General features: G+C 43.7%; 1 protein-coding gene across 1 annotated transcript in view; it reads right to left on the reverse strand.

Moving 5' to 3' along the window:
• KDSR (3-ketodihydrosphingosine reductase) overlaps window positions 1–14,468 on the reverse strand; it is a 107,465-nt gene that overhangs the window by 16,829 nt on the left and 76,168 nt on the right. The window contains 1 exon segment of the mRNA XM_029590307.1: window positions 10,976–11,059. Coding sequence (XP_029446167.1) covers window positions 10,976–11,059 — 84 coding nt within the window.

Raw genomic sequence — 14,468 nt, forward strand, 5'->3', positions numbered from 1 at the left:
TTCAATGCGAAAGAGCTAGCAAAAGCTGGTGTTGGATAATTCAGCTGCAATTAAAACAAAAGGAAGTAAAGATTCCTTCTCTGTTTTGGTCAGAATTTTGTTTTAGCTCCGAAGAGATAGTGTTTGAAGTGCCTAATACGTTCCTACTCCACACCTCCCATCATCATGAATGCCCAAAGAATCAGGAACTGCTGGTCATCAGAGCCCCATGTAAGCATCATACTGACACATGGAAAGCAGGAAAACAGCATGGACAGCTAGAGAGGAAGATACAGGGAAGAAGGAGGAGATTTAAAAATAGGGGCCTAGGTATTAAAAAAAAAAAAAAAAAAAGAGAGAGAAGCACATATGAGAAACTATGAGGTGGCTTAGGGACAGTGCTGCATACTGAAGTTAGGAGAAGCAAGGGTCAGTTCCCAGGTCAGATATTCCATTGCCCAGGCTGGCCAAGGCTGGGGATGCTGAGGAGGCAGGGCTCACAGCTGTCGCTCAACAGCAATATCTAGTGGCCAGGCTCAGGCTTCATGTTAGCTCCCCTCCTCCACCAAGGACTGTCTGCAATGGCTGGGCTGAGTTGGGAGAGAGCATAAAAAAACAGGGAGGGGAGGAAGAGGAAACCCCTCTTATAGTTGGGAATGAAAATTCATGGTGCTGTAGCCCAACGATGGCCAGTTCCAAATGAGCTGGAAGTCCAAAAGCAGAAGGAAACTGCCATGCCAGAAAAAAAAATTTGAAAATACAGAAGAAATGGAAATCTACAAATGAGACAGAGCAACGGAATGAAGAAATGGTAAAGCTAGTATTCTATGACCATAGTTAGTTCTGTGGCTACAAATGTCCTTTTATTAAGTGTTTGTTTACAAAGTAGAAAAGATCACCTAATGGGGAGATCCTGTCTGTCTATGACCTCATTTCAACAGACAAACTAAAACAAGTTTCTTATAAACAGACTGCCCTGAAAACTGGGGTGCAGTAGTTGACGTGGCTGCTTAGCTAAATGACAAAAGGTTAAAACTTTTGATGGTGCCACATTCCTGTTCCTGGGCTTCTCAGTTCTTTCAGCTTGCCTGCAAATCCAACACAGAGCATCACATCACCCAGAGATCACCATCCCTACTGTGAAGCATGGTGGTGGTGGCAGCATGTTGCAGGGATGTTTCTCATGGACATGGACTGAGGCACTTGTCAGGATAGAAGGGACAATGAAGAGAGAAAAATACAGGAGAGTTCGAGGAAAACCAGTTGCCTACTGCAAAAAAAAAAAAAAAAGCTGAAATTGGGATGGAAGGTCGCCTTTCAGCCTGACAACCACCCGAAGCACCCCAGCAGAAGCTACACACTGGAGTGACTAAAACCAAAAAGGTAAATTGTCCTGGAGCGGCCCAGTCACAGCCCTGACCTCAACAAAAACAAAAACCTGTGGCGTGACTTGAAGATTGCTGTCCCTCCCCTTCTGCCAAGGAACTTGACAGGGCCTGAACAGTTTTGTAAAGAAGAATAGTCTAATATTGACAAATCTAGGTGTGCAAAGTTGGTAGCGACCTAGCCCTACAGGTTTACAGCTGTGACTGCTGCTACAGGTGTTTCCACCAAGCATGGACTCGGTGGGTAGAGATTTATCCAACTGCTGGATTTCAGTTTTATTTATACATGTATATGCTTTGTCCCCCCCCCCAAAAAAAAACATTTTTGGTCCTGAAAGCTGTGCACATAGTGTGTTAGTGGAAAAATTCCTCATTTAAATGCAAGTCTGACACTGAAACATAATGTGAAAAATGTTCAAGAGTGTAGACTTTTTGTAGCCACTGTATGTGTAGACCCAGTGGAAGTACATAACTGTTACTTGTTTTCTTTCATAATGTAAAGCCTTCTATATACCAGGGAACTTTATAATAACTGAAATCAGTGGAGAGCAAACAGGTTGAGCAGAAATTTCTTTTCATACAGTTGATTGAGGCCCCCCTAAGATCAGTATCCAACAGGCAGTCACACCGCCAACCAGCAGCTCAAAGCTCCTGTTTTGTTGCTGAAAGGCGTAAGCTCACATATAAACACACACATACACACACCCAGATACAGACAAACACAGATACCTCACTGACGGACAGAAATCCAACATCCTGACATGCACAGAAACACAGATATACCACACCTAGACAAACAGCACACTCAGACACAGAAAGAGACACAGGCAGGCAGACCACATCATATATAGAGACATAGGTCACAAGGACTACAGAGACGCATACTCCACATCCAGACAGACCTAGACTTAGAAACGTACCACACCCAGACACATTGGCCATACAGAAATGGTAAGGGCTGGAACATTTCTAAAAAAAAATGTAGGTACCAGGCAAAATTTACAGGAGTTGAGAAACTCGATCCTCATTATTATTTTTTTTTATTTTTTTTTACTGGTTTCACTAATTTTTCCTAATTTTCTATTTTGTATTTGTTCTTAGTTTGCTTTTTTTTTTTTTTTTTTAATTTTCATGTTTTAGTTTGCTTATTTAATATTTTTACACTTTTTGTCTTTATTCTCCCTTCCCCACCTCCTTATTCTCCCTGGCCTCTTTGTATATTTCCCTCCCTTACTTCTCCATTTTTTTCCCCCGGGCAGGCAACAGCTGTACCCCTGGGTAGGGGACCCAGCGGCAGCAGGAGCTCCTCTCGGGCTAAGGCCTGAGTGTGGCGGCACTTCCTGGGTTGAGGAACACCAGTGACTCCTTCAATATGCAGCTGTGCCGCAGAGTAAGTAGCTCTCCGCCCAGGCTCGCCACAGTGGAAACAGTTCCTCTCTTTCGGTGGACCAGGAAGAGGCATAGTTAAGCTATGGCATGCTTACAATGACGTCATTATGTTCTGGGAGCTCCTTCTGTCCTAAGCTTGCAGTGCCCTCCATGGCGTCAGCCATTTTGCTCTTTCCTAATTGGGCAGTCAGTGTGCTCTCCTTCAGGAACATTCATGCCCCAGTGGGTGTCCCGCTCCAGTGTTTGCTCACCCCTGACTTACATACAGGTATACTAAGCGCTTACAATCTAAGGAGTAGATTTTAAAAACATATGCGCGCACACATGGATGCACGATTTTATAAAATCTGGGGCGGCGCGCACAAGGGAGGGGGGTGGACTAGTGCAGTATCAGCAAAGCCACAAATTGCAGCCTTCCCCAGTTCCCTCCCAGTCCACTCCAAATAAGGAGCAGACTGGGAGGGAACTTCCCTACCCAACCTCCCTTCTCCTCTTCTACCTGCCCCTATCCCAGCTACCCCTATTTTTTTTTTATTTTACCTTTTGCTCCTCCAAAGGAGCAGTAGCAAATGGCCGCTGTACCGGCCACCTCCAGCCCCGCCCCCCCCAGACCTCCCCTCCGCTGAGGCCTGGCTCTTGTGCATCTAACAGGGGTTACGCGCACAGCTGGGCCCCTTTCTAAAATGCCCGCAGCGCAAGCAAGGCCTGGCTGCTTGCATAACCCCCAGATTTACACGTGGGGTTTTTTTTTTTTTTTAAATTTGGCTGTAAGTGGGTACCAAAGGCAATGGGAGAGAGTGATTTATCCAAGATCACAAGAAATATAAAAGGGGAAGCACGATTAGAACTCAAGTCTCATGGAGCTTAATTTTCAAAAGGGGTAGGAGACTAACTTTGGAAGTAAGGAGCCTAAACTGGTCCTTTAAAAATATTATGTAGGGTAGAGCTCCTAAACTTAAACTTCCTAGTTTCCTAAATTTAAAATCCTCAAAAGTGGTGGTTACAGGGGGTGGAGTTAGGGAGGGGTAAATACAAGCAGTGGATATTAAGATTATTCATTCGCTTTAAAGCAACACCCTTTTTGGTGCATAAGATTGCCATATTTCCAAATGTGGTCAGACACAAACACGTAGAAGATTTTTTTTTTCTTTTTGTCAGAAACAAACAAAAACCTAGGGTGTTAACTCTGGGTGCTAAATTTCTTTTGAAACTTCCCTGCAAGTGCCTTATCAAATTGCAGGGAAAGTTACCTTTTCCATGACCCCATTCAGCTACAGAACAGAAACCCTCCAGGTACTGCTGCTCCAGTACAGTGATGCTAGGACGAGCCTATATGAATTAATATCTGGGGTTTTTTTTCTTTATGTACAAAATTCTTTTGTTCTCTCCCCTCTTAATGCGGTTGCAATTGTTTTCTATTTTCTTTCTTCTTTTTATGATGGATTTCTTGACAAAAAGTTCTCTTAAAGGTTACTGCCTAAATTTAGTAAAGAAATAATAATAAAAAAAAAAAAAAGCTAGTGCTTAGCACTTATTTTCAGCACTAGGCATATAACTCTGGGCCCTATATAAAACCGGCTAATTAGCAGAAATGCATGGTGGCTGAATATGGTCCTCAGGTTTTTTTATTTTATTTTTTAAATTTTAGGTGCTCAGTGCTTCTCTCAACATAGGCCCTCCTGGTTCCCAGCACATTACATTAATCGCAAGGTCACCTTAAGCACTCACAAAAAAATTGCATATTCAGTGCTGCCAAAATCAATTCCATATAACCTAATCAGGAAGTGAAGGACAATGTGCATCAAATGCTGCTGAAAATCAAAATATAATAAGCACTTCTCGATGCTGCTTTTTAGGCAAGTGATGCTGAGGCAGCAGTGTTCACTGTCTCTGGGGGGGGTGAGGGGGTCGTGTTTATCTCACGACGTATACAATTTTTAAAAATATCTTATATGGAGGAGTAGCCTAGTGGTTAAGAGGAGCAGGCTATAAAACCAAGGAAACCAGGATTCAAGTCCCACTGCCACTCCTTGTGACCTTGGACAAGTCACCTTACCCTCCCTCACTGGCTCAGGTACAAATTTAGGGCCTGATTCATCAAGGTATTTTCCCATAAGAGACAGAATGGGAGAAAGCCTTAGTGAATCAGTCTGTGAGCCCTCTGGGATAGGGAAATACTACAGTACTGAATGGAAGTGCCGAAAAATGGAATATAAATCTAAAAAATAAATGTCTTTGTGCACACATATAGTCCTTTGGTATAGTAGACATAGAGTTATAAAGTATTAAGATGGTTAGAGCAGCCCTCAGATCATGACTGGATATCATACTATCCCAGTTAAAACAGGGGTTAAAATTCATCTATCTTTTCATAAACAGATAAGTAATTATTAAAACATGTTTTGTTCATCTTTGGAATATCAGATATTTGAACTCTAAATTTAATTGAAAAGATCTTAATTCAACACATACAGAACTACTGAAATTCCTTGTTGGTGGGCACTTCCAAACGGACAATTACAAGGCTTCAACTTGTACAAAAAACATAGCAACACTTAGCTACATGAAGATAACTTTGGCACCACATCCACCCAGCGCTCAAAAACCCTGCACTGGATTTCTTGTAACACACGATCCCTTTTTTCATACACACGAGCTCCCAATCTCTCACACACATACACACTCCTTCACAATCTCATCCTATAGGCTCCCTCTCTGAAACCCACACTCAAGCATCCCCCCCACTCCCCCTCTTACCAACCAAGCTGTCTCTCACCCTCCCCCACACCTCCTCTCCTACACACACACACATTCTCTCTCACCGGCATCCCCCTCCCCTCATATAGGCTCCCTCTCTCTGAAACCCACACTCAGCATCCCCCCACCCACCCTCTCTTACCTCCCGTGCTCTCTCTCACCTCCCCTCACCGACACACATTCTCTCTCACTGGCATGCTGCGGGATGCGCTCCGTTCACGGTGAAGATGAAGGCCCGGCGCGCCGTTCGCGGCGAAAAGGGGAGGTCCCCTTGTGCCGCGAACGGCGTGCCGGGCCTTCATCTTCGCCACGAATGGAGCGCGTCCCGCGGCACATAGGGGCCTTCCCTTTCCGCTGCGAACGGCTTGCCGGGCCTTCATCTTCACCACGAATGGAGCGCGTCCCGCGGCACATAGGGGCCTTCTCTTTCCGCTGCGAACGGCTTGCCGGGCCTTCATCTTCACCACGAATGGAGCACGACCCGCGGCACATAGGGGCCTTCTCTTTCCGCTGCAAACGGCTTGCCGGGCCTTCATCTTCACCACAAATGGAGTGCGTCCCGCGGCACATAGGGGCCTTCCCTTTCCGCTGCGAACGGCTTGCCGGGCCTTCATCTTCGCCACGAACAGAGTATGTGCCGCGGGACGAGCTCCGTTCGCAGCATACCGGGGTCTCCTCTGCTATTTTCTGAGCAAATTCTGCATTCCGCAGTAGAGCAGAATTCCCCCAGAAGTAAGTAACTTCACCATACAGCGCCAGAAAGGCAGTTAACATGGAAATGCAGATGGACTTTCCAGGAGAGATGAGCTAGGACTGCCTTGACACTAGACTACAGAGAACCAACCAGTGCTCTGAATACAGCGCAGTCCAGCATCTCCCTTTGAGTGTGGGGTGTGGGGGGGGGGGGGGGAAGGGCACTATGGCAAAACAGAGGTTTTATATGTTTAATGGTTTATTGTTTTGCCCTGAGGTACTTTTCTTCTGTGCTAGCCTTCAGCTGGTGTCTGACTTCAGCAGTGTACTTCAGACAGAGGCTTTGGGATACTAAAAATGCTAAAACCCCTTAAATTTATACTACCAGTGGAATTGTTTACAACTGTATCACAGGTTTAGAACTGTATCATAAGAACATGCCATGCTGGGTCAGACCAAGGGTCCATCAAGCCCAGCATCCTGTTTCCAACAGAGGCCAAAACCAGGCCACAAGAACCTGGCAATTACCCAAACACTAAGAAGATCAGTTGCTGGTGTCAGGACACCTGGATTATTTCAGTAGCCTTTGCGTAGGACTCCCAGAGGAGTTATTGCATGTATTACAACTGGTTCAGAATGCTGCTGCATGCAATATTCGGGGAATAGGAAAATTTGACTATATATGACCTGTGTTAAGCAATTTGCATTGGTAAATAAGATTTTTTGGTATATTCCAGCTCGATCATTATGATCTTCAGGCCAAAAACTGTTACAAGTACCCACGCTAATCAAGAGGTTAAGCTTCAGCAAACAAGAGGGCAGGGCTTCCTTCTGCATCTTACCAGTAATGTGGAATGCCTTGCCAGCTTGGCTTCAAGAAAAGACAAATGTAAAAGTGTTTAGAGAACAGATCATAGCAGTACTGTTTACGGTGGCAAGTGGACAATAACTTACTTTTGACTCTATTAAGTTTGTGTTTTTGGTTTTATGGGCAAGTTTTGTGTGTTCCAATACTGTACTTTTTATTTGTATTCAAAATTGTAATCAGCACTGAACACAATTGCCTGGAAGTTTCAGAATATAAGATTTAAACACCCCCCCCCCCCCCCCAAAAAACATAAACATTGAGTACTAACTTGGCTCAGCATGCATATTCCAGTATCCTTAAGGAATCGGTAAGAATAACATCCTGCAGTGCAAATGGTCGGAAAACTATTACTAGTTGGAAGGCCATTGGTCAGAGCAGCAGTTCTCAACCAGTGTGTCGCCAAGCACACTCAAGTGCGTCGCCACACTTCCTGCTTCCCCCTCTGGCCCAGCGAAACAGGAACTTATCTTCCGCCCAGGCTTAAAATGATGATAGCCCGGGAGGAACGTGGCAGGAGAGCCATGGTCTCTTCTTCCTGCCCCCTGCGGCCCAGAAGAGGAAGTGGTATGAAGTGGTCACGTGCGCGGGAAGAAGAGACCATGCTAGTATGGGAAGCATCGGCCAAAAGAAGAGAGGTGTGGCCTGAAGAATTAGCAGTGCAGTGCAGAGCAAAAAAAGAGGAGCAATGTCAGCCCCCCACAGCTGACGGGACTCTTCTCGAGGCCGCAAGAGCTGAAATTGTAGAAGGCTTCTGCTGCTGTTTGGTGGGGAGGGGAGGGGGGGAGAGAGGTGAGGTGAACAAGCATGTGTGTTTCAGATCCTGTGTATATGTGAGACAGCACATATGTAAGTGTGCGATTAAAACCAGTTTGAGTGAAAGAGTATGTGTGTGCGATTGAGATCCTCTGTGTGTGAGAGATAGCATGAATGTAGGGGTATGATTGAGAACCCGTATGTGTGCGAGAGATCATGTGTATTTATGATTAAGAGCCTGTGTGCTTAAGTAAGAGAGAGCGCATGTGTGTCTGTGTGTGTGATTGAGAGCTGGTGTAGGTGAGAGAAAGAGAGAGCATGTGTGTAAATATGTGATTAAGAGCCTAGGTAAGTGAGAGAGCATGTGTATATGTGTGTGACAGAGCCAGTGTGAGAGAAAGAGCGCTTGTGTGTGACAGAGAGAGAAGAAAGTTGCAAGCAACCATCCCTCCCCTTCTGCTAATTCAAAACAATCTCAGGGCACCTGGATATCAAACGTGCCCAGGTATGCAGAGCAAAGCATTTTTTTTATCCTTATTTTCCTTATTGGGTTTTTGTGTCTGCTATTTTGAAATATTTTAATGATATCTAGAAATTTTTGATAAGAGTTTTTAATTATTGGATATCCCATTCATCAGCTGTTTTGAAAGAACTGCTTTTCTGTACACCCTCCGACTTAATATCATGGCGATATTAAGTCGGAGGTCCCAAAAGTTAAAAATAATTAAAAAAAATTTTTTAAATCAGCCCGCGGCTTAAAAACCGGACGCTCAATTTTGCTGGCATCCGGTTTCCGAACCCGTGGCTGTCAGCGGGTTTGAGAACTGATGCCGGCAAAATTGAGCGTCGGCTGTCAAACTCGCTGACAGCCGCCGCTCCTGTCAAAAAGATGCTAGGGATGCGCTAGTGTCCCTAGCGCCTCTTTTTACCGCGGGCCCTCAATTAAATACTGAATCGTCCGCTCTCCCGCGACTTTTACTGAATCGGCCTGTATATCTTTTTTCCAATCCACTGCTCTTACTTTTTGTTAATACTCTTATTAGTTTTGTTAATTCTGCCTGTCTTGGACTGATTCATGAGCTTGACAATTTCTGTATGTGGTCTGTAAGTGCATGTCTAGGAATCACCAGGGAGATAGCTTGTGGGTGGAAGACTTTCCCCAGAGTTAAGAGGGAACCCAGCTGGCAGGCAGGAGGTTGCCAGTGTAGGGGGAAATGCATAGCCAGTCCTGGGCAGTGCTTGGCAGGACCCCCTAGTAACCACAGAGCTAGCCCTGATTGAGTATCAGGGTAGTGCTGAGGTGTTAAGTGACAAAACAAAATTCAACACTGCGATAATGGAGTGAGGAGCCAGTGTTATACTGGGGACACATGAGGAGAGGTGTAATAGCAGAAAATTTCACTGGTGAGATCTCATTAAGAATATTACATCCAATTCTGAAAACTCCAACTCCAGAAAGATACAGCTAGATGCAGCTTTGGGAAATTATTTTAAAGAGTTATTTAGTTTATGTGAAGAGCTTTGTACTGAGATAGAAATTAGTGGAGCAGAGAATCACGATTACTAGTATAATCATTTGATATAAGGTCTGTAAGTTCTGAAAATAAAAATGCCTGCCTGTAACAAGAAACAAGTCATGAGATCAGATATATTAAAGAGCAGTTACTCAGGAGGCTAACTGTGCAGATATCACGGAAAACAGGACAAGAGCCACTTGGCCACACCTGTTTGCGGATGAGATAAGGAGAAGACAATTGGGTCCAGAGAAGAAACTAGAGCAAAGATCAGAAGAATTAACTTAAAAGAGCAACATGAGACAAACTGAAATCAGAGAAAGAAACAGAACAGAGGAAAAGCTTGTTGGACATTACAGTGGTTAATGAAGTGCCTGATGAACTGTTTTTGGTTTTCCAGTGTTGTATCACTGTCTTTTCAAAGATATATCAGACTCACATTGGAAACTGTGAGGGGAAGTATTTTTGTGTATATTCTTTAATGCAAAACTCTAATCTTGTATGCTTTTATTGCTTATTCTTAGACTTAAGTAAAATTCTATACCTGCAAATAAGTGTTATGTATTCTGTGATGTACAACCTACCAGTCAGCCACCTTTTATATTAGCTCCCACAGGAGGGTGTCCAGTGAAAGCTGAAAGATTTGAGAAAAACTACAGAGTGAGATGGCATCTGAGAAATGAAAGATGGAGAGAATAAAGGAGAAAGGAGAAGAAATACTGAACTCAGATGCATAGTGGCAACAACATAGTGGAAGCGCAGCACAGATCTACTCCCCACACTACCATTTGGATCTATGGGACATCTCTCTCCTGTGCCCCAATCTCTCTCCTGTGCCCCCCCCCCCCCCCAGGGCTAAAATGCAAAATTACAATGTGCCCTGAAACTATTAATAAAAGAATTTACACAGCTGGGCCTCAAGTCTTTACCAAGAAATGGCCTCAAGTATGTCCTAGTGGGGGGAGGGGGAAGGTGACCAAGACCTTTAAATACTTTAGGGATAAAAAAAATGCAGAAGATGTATGTATTGTACCCAATATATATATTTAACTGTATTCCACGTTGTGCGCTTTAGCACAATAAACATCTTTCAGGGGAAAGGAAGTTCTAGAACACGGGTAACTCTGGTCCTGGAGAGCTACAAACGGGTTTGGTTTTCAGGACATTCACAATGAATTATGCATGAGATAGATTTGCATACAATGGAGGCAGTATATACAAGCACGCCTCATGCATAGTTACTGTGGACGTCCTGAAAATCTAACCTATTTGTGGCACTCCAGGACCGGAGTTGCCCCACCTCTGTTCTAGAACAAGAGGTCATGATGGACAGATATGAGGCTGGAGTAGAAAGATCAGGGAACAACAAAAAAAAAAGCATTCTTTCATGCAAAAGGGTATATGAACAGTCTCCAAAACAAGGTGGTAAGGGGAAAAATGAAATTGGGAAGAAGCAAGACGAATCACGAAGGTGCGGTGTAGCGGGGGGTAAAGCTGAAAATGAGGTACTTGTACTGAAGTAGGGAGGAGGAAAAACAGGAAGAGGTCCCTTGCAACTTCTAGTCACCATCAATAATAAGCCTTTGAACGAAAAGAACGAATACAATTACACCAAATACTACTTAAAATAAAGCTACCTTTGTTTGTTTTCTTCATGCAATCCAGGGTGTGTCAGTATCTGGAGGATATGCCACTGTTATGTAGACGTTGTATGGCTTTACCTGTAATTTGAATACATCTTATGAAGAAATTCTCTGTTTTGCTTTTTCTTATAAACAGCCATGAATCCTCTCCCTTCCCCACAAAAAGTGTGCATGTGTGTGAGCATGTACATTTGGTGAGACAGTCACTAAATGAAGATCTGGTCCTGAGCTTGCCACACAAATTAAGAGAGGAGCGCTACATCTGTAACCTAGATCCAGTCTTAAATAGCAAGGCATGCTGGCAGCAATGCCAGTTATAAGGTACCTCTGAATTTATATTTGTAGGTGCTCTTTCAAAAACTGTTTTTATTTCAGATTCCATTCAAATAAACAAAAAGAAACACACATTAGTACACAGTGAACCTGTTTCTTACATGGAAGTGAAATTACTGATTGCATGATGGTAGGCGTAATGCAGAAAAGGCTCAAAGGAAGGCAACTTGTTTTCTAAAAAGGCACAGAATCGTTTCATTTTAAAAAGAGTGTCAAACTTTCTGGTGCCAATCAGTGATTTTAAGGGGATCAACACATTCCAACTAGAAGGCACCACCAGCCTGGCCGCTAACAGTAGAAAACTAGCAGGTGTCTTCTATTCAACACTAAAAACAACAATGGATCAACCATTGGAAGCTAAAGGTTCATGGTTTCACTGATAATCCTCCTCCGAGCGACTGAATCTTGGGATATTCCCACTAGATGTGTTTAGAGATTCCCTTTAACATACAGTCCCCTCCAACAGGTAAGTGCAATATCTGGCCAGATCTTGCTTTACAGAGCAGGTTGTAGGTGCTTTCTAAAAACCCCTATTTGTTTACATTTAAAAAGTGCTTTGGAGAAGGATTTCCTTGCCACCTTCAGTGAAGCAGTCCAATCGCCACTCTGCTACCAGCACTGAAAAGAGTTGCCCGAGGCTGGACTTGCCATTCAATCAATTAATGTGACTTGCTGAATGTTCTTTAGTGTTTTATACCACTACTCGTGTCACCATACATATGGTGCCAGGACCGGTATACATCGCAAAACAGATTAACGCACTGCATGGGATCTACAAGTAATTTAGAACACAGAAACAAAACATGATGGCAGACGAGGAGCACAGGGTACATCCAACGCGCTGAAATCACCTCCTGATGCAATGCCACAGACCGCGGTTCATCTGAAACTGCTCTGCGGCTTAGGGACCAGCTGCGCTTATCCCATCCTCTCAAGTTCTGCTACTCTCACTGCCTCCACTACATTCACTGGAAGGCTGGTCAATGTATCCATAATCCAATTATTACTTGTAGTTAATACTTAGAAAGTAGGATTACAGTGCTGGACTTTACCATCAAGATAATTCCACAATTTCTGCTGACTTGTTATTTGTTTTGGACCCCCCCCTCTCCGTTTACACTGTCACTCATCATCCTGAAGTCCAAGATCCTAGTCCTACAGTATAGTTCTGTTCAGGTTAGGAGTTTAATATAAAAATCACACAGTACAGCGATCACTAGAACCTAAAATGTTCCCTTACCCCGAGGTTAGGGATACTATCAATGAGCTTTTCTACCCGCTGCTGATCTCTCCATTTGTTCACTATCCTGACCACGCCTTAGCCTCTTAGTCTGAAGCCATCTTCTTCCCCCTGTGCTGGAGCTCTGTGTAATACTCCCATGCACAAAGAATCTCTCAAAGTTACCCCCCCCCCCAGGAACCCACAGTAATTCAGTTTTCTCCCCATTCTCCCTTTCCTTCGGTGGTTACTGTTGTGCTTCTATTACTCCTCCCCCCCCCCCCCCCCCCCCCTTTTTCTCTACTCTGTTTCTTCTGAAGAGATTATAGCTTGGGGCAGTTACACCCCCAATCGTGGTTTCCATTACAGCACAACTCAGTGACTGTAACAATATTCCAGCCCAATATTCTGCCCATGGCAATCTCCATTATCAGGGACCTTGAGACTTCAAACATTTGCATGCACTACTCGCCCAAACGATGTTCAACCTCCCGATTTTCTTTTGTTCTCTTATATTTCCATTATCTACACTGGCAAGTCTCTCTCTCTCTCCCTACTTTTGCTGTTGTCTAGTTTATTTTGGGCTTTCATCTTTTCAAAGCTTAACTTGTTTACAATGCCTGTTTTTTCGTTTGCGAGGGAGAGCAGTTTGTGCTCCCCCATCCCCTCCGAAGTTTAGTTTAAATGCTGGTCTAAGGTTTTTATTTGAAATGATAGCTAAGGACTTCTTGGATGGATGTAAACTATCCCATTTATAAAGATGCTTATCCTTTTCAACACATTCCCTGTCACCAACAAACCCAAAACCTTCCCTGTCCCAAATCTGTCAGTCATCAATTAAATTTCTTTACAAAAACAATTCCTGCCAATTCCCTGCTGTAGGCACTTCCAAGAAAACCACAAATTTGGCTACCAGTCCAATACCCCTCTTTAACATCACTGAAATGTAACTCATCTACACAATAGCATGTGGGTCATCCATATCCCAACCTCCTCCAAAATCGAACAACGTTTTGCACGGATGTTCTCTAGGGTCTCAAACAAAACCGTACTAAATTTTTCACTTGGATCTCCATTGGTTGGACAGCTAGAGGCTGTTGAATGGAGGTCACCTCTGAGTTCCATGCTCCGCGCAACCTAAAAAAGGTTATTTTGTCCAGGTGCTGCAGCCTGATACCGCCTCTCAGAAGCCGGAGATTTTGCGGATCATTACAACCCGTGGTGGTAAGTCCCAGTGCAAAGTTTGGAACAAAACGTGAGCTTGCCTCCCTTGTTATGGGCCAGCAAAGTATGTGAAAAATGTTACAAAAGAAATAAGGCCTACTGTCACACCTCATTGCTCCTGACCTATACTTTGCTGCAGGCCCTGACTGGACCAGTAGTCATGGCCCTGCACTAAAAGACTTTTCAAGCAACTGGAAGCAAAGATATTACATAAAGACGTCGTCACTTTTTAATGCAAATTTTTGCCAATTTTTAGGTGCAAATATCTGTGTTGTTTTTAAATCATTTCTTTTTTGTGTCATTTGAGAGAGCTTTTTTTTTTTTTTTTTTTAAACAAAAGTCGCCCTGTTTCATTTTGGACCTGAGCTTGCTTTGGTCAGTATTAAGGCCCCAACAATATGCATCATTTGCATGCGTAGGTGCGTTATGTTAAAAAGAGGCATCTTTGGCATCTTGCTGTATAACATGCAAATGAGCTAGAGATGTGAAATTTTACAGTGCGGCGAAGCTTGTTGTGCTTAACATGCTTGTAGCTTCAACATACTTTTATAAATGACCACTCAAAATGGACATTTTATTGTTGTGTTATTTACTGCATGCAAGCTTGAACATGCAAAAATATCATCTTCACAAGGAACTATAGTAATGGCATGTTAGCAGTGTGTTGTGGCAGAGATTTTGGGAATATGCCCTGGCCTGTGACACCATTGT

Source organism: Rhinatrema bivittatum, chromosome 2 (genome assembly GCF_901001135.1).
Source record: "Rhinatrema bivittatum chromosome 2, aRhiBiv1.1, whole genome shotgun sequence".
In the NCBI taxonomy this organism is placed as follows: Eukaryota; Metazoa; Chordata; class Amphibia; order Gymnophiona; family Rhinatrematidae; genus Rhinatrema; species Rhinatrema bivittatum.